This window comes from Myxine glutinosa, chromosome 7, assembly GCF_964187855.1.
Source record: "Myxine glutinosa chromosome 7, kmMyxGlut1.1, whole genome shotgun sequence".
Lineage (NCBI taxonomy): Eukaryota > Metazoa > Chordata > Myxini > Myxiniformes > Myxinidae > Myxine > Myxine glutinosa.
Window position 1 is genome coordinate 71,443,893 of NC_136267.1, and position 13,801 is coordinate 71,457,693.

The 13,801-nt window shown below is 47.6% G+C and overlaps 1 protein-coding gene across 1 annotated transcript in view; it reads right to left on the reverse strand.

Moving 5' to 3' along the window:
* LOC137418499 (uncharacterized) overlaps positions 1-13,165 on the reverse strand; it is a 61,177-nt gene extending 48,012 nt beyond the window's left edge. Inside the window, exon 1 of the mRNA XM_078781196.1 lies at positions 13,030-13,165. Coding sequence (XP_078637322.1) covers positions 13,030-13,165 — 136 coding nt within the window. The remainder of the gene's footprint in view (positions 1-13,029) is intronic.
* Between the last annotated feature and the right edge of the window lie 636 nt (positions 13,166-13,801).

The following is a 13,801-nucleotide window of genomic DNA, read 5'->3' on the forward strand; positions in this document are numbered from 1 at the left end:
CACCCACCTACTCACGTCGCCCCGGAGCTTCGCACCGCGGAGTACGTCTTCGTCCGGCATGACGCCCACCGGACACCACTGTGGCCCCCGTACGACGGGCCTTTCCGCGTGCTGGAGACCGGGGCGAAACACTTCACCCTCGACATCGGCGGTACTCCTGACCGCGTTTCCGTGGACCGACTCAAGCCGGCCCACCTCGATGTGGACCAACCCCCGCCAGTGGCTCGGCCCCCGCGGCCCGGCCGCCCCCCGGCGGGCGGACCTCCGGCACCGCCCGGCCCTGCCGGCACCCCCCCCCCCCCCCCGGTCCTGCACCCATCCCAGGTGACGCCGGAGGCATCCCAGATGACATCCCGGCATCCCCGACGCCACCAGCCGCCAGAGGGCGCTTTGGCCGGGTCATCCATTTGCCCCGCAAACTGACCCTTCAGGTGCGCGGGAATTCTGGGGGCGCGCGTGTGGCAGACACGATGGCGCTGGCGCGATGACATCATTCTGCGCACCAAGAGGGCGCCGGCCACGCCCGAGGAGTAGGCGTGGCCTCGGGATATACACGGGGCTCACAGCCCCGAGCACGGCAGTGCTACAGTGAACTATGATAATAAAGACCATTTAAACTTACCGCGTTGTCCGCTTCCTCCTTGGTAGCAAGTAGCGCGCGTAGCACCGCGCTCGCTTCAATGTTATAACAAAGGCTGAATGTGTTTTGGTGGGATTATCGCTGTTAAGGTAGGAGAAGCGTTTACTTTTACAGGTGTGGTGGCAGCGTCTTCAAACTCATTCACCCCTTGGCTCAACAATCGACGATGAACAAAGATGACAGAGAGGACGTCCCTACTGCCGTGGGACGCAATGCACAACAGAAGTTGCTGCACTTGGACTTCATGCTTCATCAAATCGCTAATTATTGTCCCATCATCTCCAGATACTCCAATGTCAAGGAGTTTAACTTCTCTACCGTAATTAGTGAGGAATCTGCGATGTATTGAAAACGAGGCTGGTTGTGATTATTTATGAAAAATCCTTGTGTTTCAGTCATGATAATTATTTTAATAAATCAAGGGCAACCTTCGTATTTTGAATTTTGAAAATATGGATTCCCAGACTTCAGCTTCACCAAGTACAATAACCCATGTGTGAGTGGTGTTGAAGATATGAGTCCTTAAAACAGTCGAATTGCGAAAAAGGTTTTTTTTGGATCCTGATGACAAACATGATATTCCACTGTACTGTGATGAAGAGAGATCTAATGGAGAACTGTTTACCCAGAGTCCACTATGTAGTTGTCTATCCATATTCGAGATTTAAAGCAGCATCTCGATCAGTCATGGCTTATGAGCAATATATTGTGACTGTAACTGACTTATTAAGTGACTTGTGACAGCAATAAAAAAATTCAAATTTCAAATTTAGTACTAAATTAAGTGTGGAACCTGAATTCAACAACAACAACAACAACAAGAACAAATATATATATATATATTGTTGCGGATCTCCCGAAGCCCGTCCACGTTACAAAATGGAGGGATTAAACCCCCTTTTCCCCTTGGGTCTTCGTGTCCACGAGGCTGAATCGCCACTTCCGCAGCAAGCATGAAAAAGGGTATCGGGTCGACGCCGCACGTACCTTTGACCCACGCTGCCCCGAAAGCGGGGACCGGACCTCGCACGAGCCACGCTAATCGAGTACGCCCGAGTGGTATACGGATCACGTGACTCGTGCCGTTACTTTTATGGAACCCGATTCAAGCGGTTTTACACGTACTATGCTAGGCCAATTAATGGAAGGGACGGGAATGGTCAAATCAGAGGAAGAACACAATTAATTTACAATGTACAATAATCAGGGTAAAGGAAAGGGGACACAGAGCAGAAGCTTAACAGTTTTAACTTATAACCAGACACAGGGCCCACTCACTCACACGGGGAAATGGAGGAAGAAAGTTCGCGCGCCAAACGCGCTTTGCCGTCGGTCGCTCCGGGACAGCTCGCCCGGCGTGGCCCTCTGGCAGTCACGGTACGTATGCAGGAAAATGCAGGCAGGGAGATCGCGCGTCTGTGGCCCGGAACGGATCGTCTTCACAAGCGTGATTAATACAGCGCAGCAGAGCGCATGGCACAGGGCAGGTTTGTGTACAACGATGATAACAGGCAATTCAATTCACTCGTACTGCAGCTCAACTCGTGTTCTCAAGCTCAACTCGCACTCCAGCTCCACTGATCTGAACTCTGACTCTGACTGAGGCGGGGGGCTCGGAGCAGGATTTTATGGCTCCGCCCCGGCCCTACCCGAATGTTCCATGCTCCGCCTCCCGTTGCCGTGGTTAGCCACTCCCCCCGAGCTCTGATTGGCGGCTCGTGCTTACCGACCACTCCCCCTGCAGCTCCACCCTTCGGCCTTGCCAGACTTGTTCAGGCCGAGCATGTGGCATTCCAGCGCAAAAGACACAGGCTAAGCTCACTGGCCTACTCAATGCAAAACTAACACAGGAAAGGAGACTACCTTACATTTACGAAGAAATAACTACACTATCGCAAGGCTACATGTTGTGGTGCGTCTACCTACGAGGGGGGTTATCCTTTATTCCAAAACCGCAACAATATATATACAGACTTGGCATTTAATACGGAATATTCAAGATGACTTAGAACCAAAAGTTCATTGGAATTATGTTGAAATTATTCTAGATTTTGTTAATGTGACCTTTAAAAGAAACAAAAACCACATTTGACATTTCGAATCAAATAAATTCATCCTTGAAAGTGATGCAAACTGATATCGAACTCAATTCACGGACAGTACTGTGTTAAACTTCTGTACGTTTTCCAGAAGTATCTCTTTATTTTGCACATTAGCCAAAAAAAATTTCAACAAAAACAAAAGCTAAATTATGACTGGGATTACGAACAGTAAAATTACAGTTCAGTACTTCGTGTAACCCCCACGAGCATTCAGGAGAGCACATACACGTCGAGGCATGCTGTTCACGAGATTTGCCAAGGTTTGGACACGAATCGCTTGCCATGCAGTGACAATAGCCTGCTGCAATTCATGCACAGAGGTCGGCTGCTGGTCCAAGTGGTCGATTTGACGCGTTAATTCTGCCCACAAGTTCTCTATCGGATTCATATCCGGGGACATGGCAGGCCACACCATATGCTCTACACCACGGTCAGCAAGAAAGTGTTGGATCATGCGAGCACGATGAGGCCATACATTGTCATCTTGGAAGACAACGTTTCCTCGAAAGGCTGCACGAGCAAATGGAAGCAATGATTCTTCCAGAATGACCCTGTACTTGAACTGGTTCAGGTTTCCATTCAGAACAACCAGGTCAGTTTTGCCCCCTGCATGAAAAGCAGCCCAAACGGTCACCCCACCACCTCCAGCTTGGACTCTTGGCACTGTACAATCTTCGTTGTGGGCTTCATGCACTTGTCTGCGCACTCAGACGTGGCCATCTTGACGATGGACCAGAAATCTAGACTCATCACTGAAGGTCACGTGATTCCAGTGTCCTGGCTGCCATTGACGGTGCTCTCTGGCCCACTGTAATCGGCGCTGGCTATGTTGTCTGGTCAGGCGTGGCTTTCTCAGGGGACGCCTGGCACGATAGCCTGCTTGAACCAGTCGTTGGTTGAATAGCCTTCTGGATACAGGCACATTTGTCAGTTGCTGCCACTCAGCCCTAAGCCAATTAGTTGACTTGGTACGGCCATTGCAGACTAACCGGTGCAGCTGGCGATCATCTCTCCTTGTGGTTCTGCATGGACGTCCTGGCCTCGGTATTGGAGTAGGGACACCCCTCTGAGCATTTTGTTTCAGGATCTTTGACACCTGACCTTGAGTGATGCCATACTGCCGAGCAATAGCACGCTGTTTCATGCCAGAATTTCGTAAAGCCACCACTCCATGACAAACAGCATTGTCAAGTTGATGGACCATCTCCAGAGGAAGCGGCAATAACTTTTGTAGACGTGCAGCAGTTGTTTTCCACTAATATGGAACGCAACAACCCTTATATACCCGATTGTGAAGCCAATCGTCAAATGTACCTGTCCTTACATTTTGTCATGCCACCTGTGATATCATCATTTTATTGACTTCTTGCTGCGAAAGACAATCAGTGACATTGTTCTTTCAACAAAGACATCACCGAAGGGTAAAAGAAACTCACCAGATTGATATACTGAGTTCAGAAATTAAACCGAAGTCAAGAAAAAAAAAAAATTCCATATCAAATGCGAAGTCTGTATATATATATATGTATATATATATATATATATATATATATATATATATATATATATATGTATATATATATATATGTATATATACATATATATGTATATATACATATATATATGTATATATATATATATATATATATATATATATATATATATATATATATATATATATATATATATATATGAATATATATATATATATATATATATATATATATATATATATATAGTATATATATTGAAGTATATTGAAGTCCAATATATATATATATATTGTTACGGTTTTGGAATAAAGGATTTTCAACAATACTGATAGATAAAGGTGATATAACATAACAAATATCATGAAACATTTACATTTTGTAGTCCATTGTATAATTTAAACAAACATAAATGCAAATTTCGCATGTGGAAAAAGTAAGTACTAGTTTGGTATATATATATATATACTACATGGTATATATATATATATGTACTATATACCTAAGTATATATATATACTAGCTTGGCTCGCCTCGCTGCGCTCGCCTCAACAAGCGACGTTACTGAGGAACGGGCTTATTTTAGCTGAGGATAATGACTGTACCTGAGTTGCTGTGTTGTCATGATTTACACCAATCATAATACAAACAATTCTTTTGCACAAATGTATTTGCTGTGTTTGTGATATTACATTTTTATAAGCAATTTAGTTTGAAGATTCAGGTTGAATGTTTTTTTGTTTCAAGAAAGAACCCCTCAGCACATACAAAAGGGAGGGGTAGGTGCAGACTGGAAGTTTGGGACGATTACACCTCACCACCAAGTAATTTAAAACACCTCACAGCCATAAAACACGTAATAATAACACCTCACAACCACGAAATTGAAAACACCTCACAGCCATAAAACACGTAATAAAAACACCTCACCACCACAAAATTGAAAACACCTCACAGCCATAAAACACGTAATAAAAACACCTCACAGCCATAAAACACGAAATAAAAACACATCACAGCCATAAAACACGAAATAAAAACACCTCACAGCCATAAAACACGAAACAAAAACACCTCACAGCCATAAAACATAATAAAAACACCTCATAGCCATAAAACACGTAATAAAAACACCTCACAGCCATAAAACATGAAATAAAACACCTCAGCCATAAAACACGTAAAAAAAACACCTCACTACCACGAAATTGAAAACACCTCACAGCCATAAAACACGTAATAAAAACACCTCACCACCACAAAATTGAAAACACCTCACAGCCATAAAACACGTAATAAAACACCTCACAGCCATAAAACACGTAATAAAAACACCTCACAGCCATAAAACACGAAATAAAAACACCTCATAGCCATAAAACACGAAATAAAAACACCTCACAGCCATAAAACACGAAACAAAAACACCTCACAGCCATAAAACATAATAAAAACACCTCATAGCCATAAAACATGTAATAAAAACACCTCACAGCCATAAAACACGTAATAAAAACACCTCACAGCCATAAAACATGAAATAAAACACCTCACAGCCATAAAACACGTAAAAAAAACACCTCACAGCCATAAAACACGTAATAAAACACCTCACAGCCATAAAACACGTAATAAAAACACCTCCCAGCGATAAAACACGTAATAAAAACACCTCTCCACCACAAAATTAAAAACACCTCACCACCACGAAATTGAAAACACCTCACCACCACGAAATTGAAAACACCTCACAGCCATAAAACACGAAATAAAAACACCTCACAGCCATAAAACATGAAATAAAAACACCTCACAGCCATAAAACACGTAATAAAAACACGTCTTGCCTACACTAACAGTAAACGGTCTTGCCTACACTAACAGTACCCGAACCCTTTGTGGTACTTACAAATTCAAATTCGTCTCCACGTCTTGTCTCCCATATCCCCCTCTATACCAAATTTGTTGTCCAATCCCTCCCAAGAAGGAAGAGATGGAATAACACACAATGTCACTTTCACGTCATGATGCGTCTTACACTCTCAAACAGTTTACAAAACCCTGGTGTGGAGTTCGTCTCCTTGGTGAGTGGTTGTGGATGGCGTGAAGGGAATTCCTCATTTCCTAACTACACTAACTGACAATAACTCATTTAAACTACCCGGGGTCGTGCCCTGCCAATTCAATTGGCCATCTTTAAACTATGTGGTTCTAAAAACCTGATTCTCATCGACCACTCTGCGGTGCCCATGAATTTGGGTCTCACTCCCCAATTTTTCAATCTGTGCCCTTGCACAATTTCGGGGCTGGGTCGTGTGGCTCCACTAGCAGGTCGACCTACCTGCGCACCTCCGCCACTGAAGTCACCACCTGAGCTTACCTGCTCCTGTGACTACCTAAACCAGGGAAGACCCCTCCTGGCACTCTACCCCTCTGATGCCCTCTCTGGCATTGGGCTACCCGGGCCCTTCTCTTGGATCATCGGGCCCCATTGAACCCTACTCCCAACTCTAACTGGCTCCCGGAGCCTACCTGCGGCCTCAGCTGGCCGACAGACTACCAGTGGCGGAGTGCCCCAATAACCATACGCAACAACAAAGCCCACACGCCCAGCCATTCCACATAGTCATGCACCCAACCAAGCACTTCTTGCTACTTCCTCCACCACAGGTGTCAATATCAAAACAATTTACCTAAGCCCTCTACCTGGCTTTAAACTACCCACCCCGGTATTCGTGAAGGGGTCCATCTCCCCCATTCACTCCTTTGCACCATGCATTCCACACCATTCCACACCAAGCATTCCACACCATTTATTCCTCTCGCACACCATTGATCTTGCACACTACTTCTCTCGCACACTCTTTTGTGCTTACACACCTTTTTCCATACACTCCAACACAAATCCATTGGTTCTCCATACACAATTCCTCACACACGGTTATTCTCAACCAATTCCTCATTTGCTCAATACCATCCTCACACACACAGCATCATCTTGCTGACTACTTCCCCTACAACTCGTGCTTCCCCGTCTTCCCTTACACGAAGCACACCCTTCGTCGTTATCATCCTTCTAATCCCTCTACGTCCCCTCTACTTGTACAAATGTCGCTACTCAACTCTCATGTCCTCTACTGTCATTTACTAAATCCCTAACGATTAACCTAGCCGGCCCTCGGCGAGCTTCGGTGCCCCATGGAGGTAACCATCGCTGGTCCCTCTATGTGCATGTTCACTGCCATCCCCCTAATCTAATGCTCATGAGCCCAAGTGAGGAATGGTGAAACTTCCATTCCTACATGCAGGGTACCATTCGCCAACACTATTACTATCCGTCCACTCTACTTGAGCCTCTCGGTGCGGAAATACATTTTCACAGCCCGGCTTCGCAAAGCCGAGCGATGCATGCGGGTGGTTGGTCTACTGTAGGTTGGGTCCGTCCGGCATTTTCGATTCAGGGGAGGAGGCATGCTTGGGCCAAGGTTCAAGGCGCCATCCCTGAGTGGAGCCTTGCGGTCCCACACACGATGGCCCAACCGCCCACGGTCGGAGCACCGCAGCAGCTATCGGGTGAGGCTCCGACCTCTCCTTCCTCCCCTTGAACTGTGCCGATCGCCTTTCCCGCCAAGGCGTGGCACCGACCATACAGGGCGGGGCCCGGCACAAACCGTGCACGCCGATCCTTGCAAGACCGCCACGGCAACGATCGCCGCCAGTCCCCGCAGCACACAAAGCACACCACGCACACCACGCAGGGCTCGCGTCAGCTATACGTCACGCTAAACGCTACCCCGGTCTGCGTCGATGCTCGGGCCGCGATCTCACCCCACGCGACCCCGTTCCTCACTCGAACAACGCGGCGCTCCAGCGCCTCTCATACACTCCCTGCATTCCGTTACTGCACACTCTCTCTCCGCACACGGTCCGGTGTGCATTCCTCCTCGCAACAACTTCTATCCACACATCCCAACTATCTCTTCCTCATATGTGGCGACTTCAACGATCATCATGCCAGCTGGCTGGGTGTGGGTTCATCTCTCACCAGCCATGTCTCCTCAGCAAAGGACTTCTGCGACTCACTGGGATTGACACAATCTAAAAATTTCCCGACCCGGATCTCAGGCAATGGTGTATCTTCTCTTCTAGACTTGGTTATGACAAACTTCCCTGCTAATGTCTGCTGCTCTTCTTCTGCCCCAATCGGTTCTTCTGATCATGTGCTTGTTAAAGTGGACATCTGTCTGGCCATTCTCAGAGAGCCTCCTCAGCGTCTCTGAGTCTGGCATTTCACTCAGGCTGACTGGCACGGTCTTCAAGCAGCCATCAATCATCTGGACTGGTCTCCCATCTCCACTGCCTCTGACATCAACTCATCCTGGGAATTCTTCCAAAGCAAACTACTCTCTCTCATGCACAGATTTATCCCATCTCATCTTCAGTTGTCTTCCCCTTCCTCCCATCCATGGTACACTGAATCTTGTGGTGAGGCAGTTGCCCTGAAACACCTTGCCTTTGCCTCTTGGAAGGCTAATCCAACTGAAGGCAATCTCAGTTCCTTCCACCAAGCTCGAAACAAGTGTGTGTCTACCCTCAGGAGTGCCAGGAAGCACTATCTCTCCACACTCAAGAATGAAATCTCAAACCTGTCTCCTTCGTCCAAATCCGGGTGGCATCTGGTCAAATCCGTTTCTGGTGTTTGTTCCCCCTGCATCCCCTCCCTTACCTCAAATGGCTACACAGTTGACACCGCACGTGACAAAGCCGAATGCCCCAACTCTGTGTTTGCCTCAAAATCTTGTGTCCCAAACCCATCTCTCTCTGTTCCCACCTTACCCAGTCGAACCCAACTGCTCCTGGACTCTGTGTCCTTCTCTCCTGACAAGGTGGAGGAGTTTTTGTCAAACCTCGACTCTGATTCTGCAATTGGACCAGACGGCATCAGCGCACAGGTCCTAAAATCCTGCTCTTCCGCTCTATCTCACCCTCTCTCTGTTCTTTTCACCCTCTCTTTTGCTCAAGGTCATCTGCTAGCATCCTGGAAATCAGCAAACATTACCGCTTTACACAAAAAAGGTGCAAAAACAGATCCTTGCAACTACAGACCAATCAGCCTGCTCCCAATTATCAGCAAAGTCATGGAATCCATCATTGCTTCAGATATCAAATCCTTCCTCTTCTCCAATGGCTTGATCTCCGATCATCAATTTGGATTCGGGCCAGGTCATTATACTCTGGACATGCTGCTTCTGCTGTCTCAACAATGGATGGAGGTCCTCAATGTCAAACAGGAAATCAGAGCCGTCTCCCTTGACATATCACGTGCCTTCGATACAGTCAGGCACACAGCTCTGCTCACCAAACTCTCCTCCTATGGTATCCACGGAAATCTCCACGCATGGCTTGCGGACTTCCTCTCTGGTCATCGTCAACATGTGGCCCTGAATGGATTTCTCTCATCTCCCCTTCCTGTTCAGGCTGGAGTTCCCCAAGGCAGTGTTCTGGGCCCTGTGCTTTTTCTGGTCTTTACCAATGATCTCTCCGCCTCTCTGGAAAATCCTCTCTATCTCTTTGTTGATGACTCCACTCTCTGCCGCTCCATTCCTCTTCCCTCAGATCGGCAGTCTGCAGCCTCCTCACTTTCTGAAGACTTGGACAAAATCACAGACTGGTCAAACAAGTGGAACATGTCTTTCAATCCTGACAAATCTCACACTCTTACTATGTCTCTCCGAAAAGATCGACTGGACAACCCTCCCATCTACTTTCTCAACAAACCTCTCCAAGAAGTTCTGTCGCTCAAGCTTTTGGGTCTCACTATCTGCCATGATCTTTCTTGGGAAAACCACATTTCCAAGCTGGCCTCCAAAGCCAGTCGCCGACTGGGCATCCTCCGCCCTGAGCTCCTCACCTGAGCTCCTCACCACATACAAGGCTTTCATCTGCAGCTCAATGGAATACTGCTCTCCCCTCTGGGCTGGTGCTCCTGCCACACACATTGCTCGGCTTCACGCTGTTGAAACCAAAGCTTTCAGAATCATTGGAATCTCCCGTGATGAAGCTATCTCTGAGGGCCTTTCACTCACTCACCGCAGACAGGGAGGTGGTCTTTCTGTCTTCTACCGACTCCTCTCCGGCCTTGCTCCCCCAGCTCTCTCTGTGCTTTGTCCCCCAAATATTCCTACAGGTCGCACAAGACCTGCCAGCAACCCTCTGATGGTTAAACTGCCGAAATCTCGGCTCTCTGCTCACCTTCGCTCTTTCATTCCCCTTTTCTCCTGCCTCTGGAACAAACTCCCACACTCCCTTCAATCCCACTCCTCCCTCCAGGTCTTTAAAACAGCTGTTCACCACCATCTCTTATCTTTCCCCATCCAAAACCTTGATCTTTTCTACCCCCACTAATTCACCCCAGATCCACCTTGTTTGAAATTCCAACTTCTTTCCTGGAAGTCCTGGCAGTGTCCATATGTTTTATACCTCTCCCACCCCCCCCCCCTTCCTATGCCTATGCCCCCCCCCCCCCCACCAAAGCCCTCTCCCTCCCCCTGATCTCTCGATGTCCCTGCTCTCAGATGTTGTGTTTGTGTTCCTCCCCCCTCTCACCCCATCTTGTCTACCGCTCCCCATGTTATATGTTTTATGTGTCGGTTTGTCTTTCTGTGTGATTAATGTTAGCTCTTTCACAAGCCTCGATCTTGTATACAAAAAAAAAAAAAAAGAACACCGTACTCGCACCTGCACACCTAGGCGCACTCATACCTTTCACACACTCCGTTACACACTCTGTAACACCTTCGGCCATCGCACACCCTCACGCACACTCTTTTGTTACACACTCAGTAACAACCACGGGTGTGCACTCTTCTGTTGCACACCCAATCACATGCTCTGGTGTGCATTCTCCCTCACTCTCCTCGGCCATCGCACCCTCTGTAACACACTCTTCTTCGACACACTCTTCCCACTCACATTCCATCATACACTCGCGCTCCGGTGCACACTTCTTTCACACACGCGCGCCATTCACCCTCGTACACCACACAAAGGACCTTCCACGAGCGCCCGGGTTGCGCCTCGATCCCAAGCGCGCCAAAAATCTTTTCCCGCCATACACACCCCTACTCACCTTTGGGATTCTCTTCTCCGCCAGCACCTGCAAACCTTCATTGGGGTTCGCAAGCCCGACATCACAACGCAAACACAGACTTTGCTCAGGCTCCATTTCTTCCCTCTGTGCTATATCCTTTATTTCTGCTGTCTCTTCGGCCCCAATTTCAACTATAATTTATTTTTCCTCGACGACTGCTGGCGCCAATAAAATTCCTTTTTCCAATTCGACGGCCGTCGGCTTTTCCACACCCCGAGTCGTGATTTCTATTCCCTCGGTCAACTTGACTGCGCTCTGCCCAAGCTCGCTCCTTGTGCGTTCCTCACATCGCGTTACCCCGTCGCGTCGCTTTGCGACCTCCTCGCTCAGCTTGCGCCTTATGTCCTTCCCTGCCTCTTTTATTTCCTTCTTAGACGCCACCCTCATTTTTTCCAATTCGTTCTTTTGGGTGCCATTTTGTTTTCCAACCCATTTTTCAACTCTTCCAATTCCCGGGTGGATTTGTCCCCCAATTCTTTCAATTGGTCACCCATTTCTTTCAATTGGCCACCCATATTGCTTTCCAATTCATTTTTCACCTCTTTCAATTCCAGGGTGGTTTTGTCCCCCAATTCTTTCCTTTCCCGGGTGGTTTTGCCCCCCTCCATTTCTATGGATGCCTGTATTTGCGCCATGAATAATTGCATGTACCTTGGCACCGCAGGCTCGGCACTCGCCGCCACGTGCGAGGCGCCACCATTTTCTACCCCTTCTGCTGGCCCTTCGTCAATTGCCTCTTCTTCTCCCAATTCTTCCTACGGGTCCTGGGTTATTGATTCTACTTCATCAAATACCTCATCTTCTACCCCCACCGGCATTCGACCGCCTTGACTAGCCATGGCACGAATTTAAATTTGGTTCTTAAAAACTAAATTTCGGTCACTCGTAATTTTGGAGTGCGTTAAGCGCATTTCGGGTCCTATCCCAAACTCCTGACACCAATTGTTGCGATTCTCTCGCCGGCCTTCTTCCCCTTATCAAGGGGGGATTAATCCCCTTGTCTTTAGTGGCCTGGCGGAACCGAGACCTGAAACGTCCTTTTCGGTCGAGCGCAAAATAGGGTTTCGGGACCAAATTCTCGCTCATACCTAAGCACTCATGCCGCCACGGAAACGAGGAAGCAAGCCTCGCACGAACCACGTGAGGTTGGAGTACGCCGAGCGGTTTGCGTACACATGATCCCGGGAGTCTCAATTAATGGACCCGATTTAAGCGGTTCTATTCGTGCCATGCTTAGTCAAATGGAGAAATCACGGGAACGATCGAATCAGGGAGAAAGGAAGAACAGATGGGTTTAATTATTACCAAACTTATTTACAGTTCAAGGACGCAGGGACACAGAGCAAGCTTAGACAGTCTTAACTTATCCCTGGAAAACGGGCCCGTCTCACTCACATTCACACGGGGGAATGCAGATGGGCAGGTGTTCCCCAACGCGTCCAGCGATGGTCCTCGTCCAGCTCTCCATGGTCCCCGGCACGTCCCATGAAGATGGCGGCAGCCGAAGGCAGGGGCTCGTAGCACGTCTCTCGAACGAAAGAGATATCGGGCAGAACGGCAATGGGCGGACTTTTACGGCAAAGGGGCGGACTTTTATGGCAAAGGGCGGTTACTCAGCCTTTCTTATGCAAGTGCGGCAAGGCTCACCAAGCATGCCACGTTCTGGCTGTAAGTTCAACAACGAGTCCTTCTCCCGTAACTGGTGCAAGTCCTTTGGGTTCTCCAGCGCTAGTCCTTGTATCGCAAGCTCCCCGATGCAAGTCCTTCCGAGGGCTTTGTGCATCGGGTTATATAGGTACGTCCCGTGAACCTTCTGGAACTCACCAGACTCTTCTCACCACGCCCTCTGACGCCACCACCTCTGAGCTCTGATTGGCGGCTCATGCTTACCGTCATTGCTCCTGCCGCTCCGCCTTGACTCCGCCCCGATCCTCCTCTGCCTGCCTCGTGTTGACTCGCCCAATATGAACCAACGTTAACGCAAAAGGGGCTGAGGCTACGGACGTAGGATGATTGGTGGCAGTAGGGCCTATTCTCCTGTCTTTACACAACGCAGAACTAACATAGGAAATGGCTTATTCTCACACATACTAAGAAATAACTATACTACAAATGAGGCTACATGTTGCTTGTGTGACTATCTATGGGGGGCAAACCTTTAACATTTATTGAACTCACTGTACAAACCTCAAAACCGTAACAATATATATATATATATATATATATATATATATATATATATATATATATATATATATATATATATATATATATATATGTGTGTGTGTGTGTGTGTGTATATATATATATATATATATATATATATATATATACATACACACACACACACACACACACACACACACACACACACACACACACACACACACACACACACACACACACACACATATATATA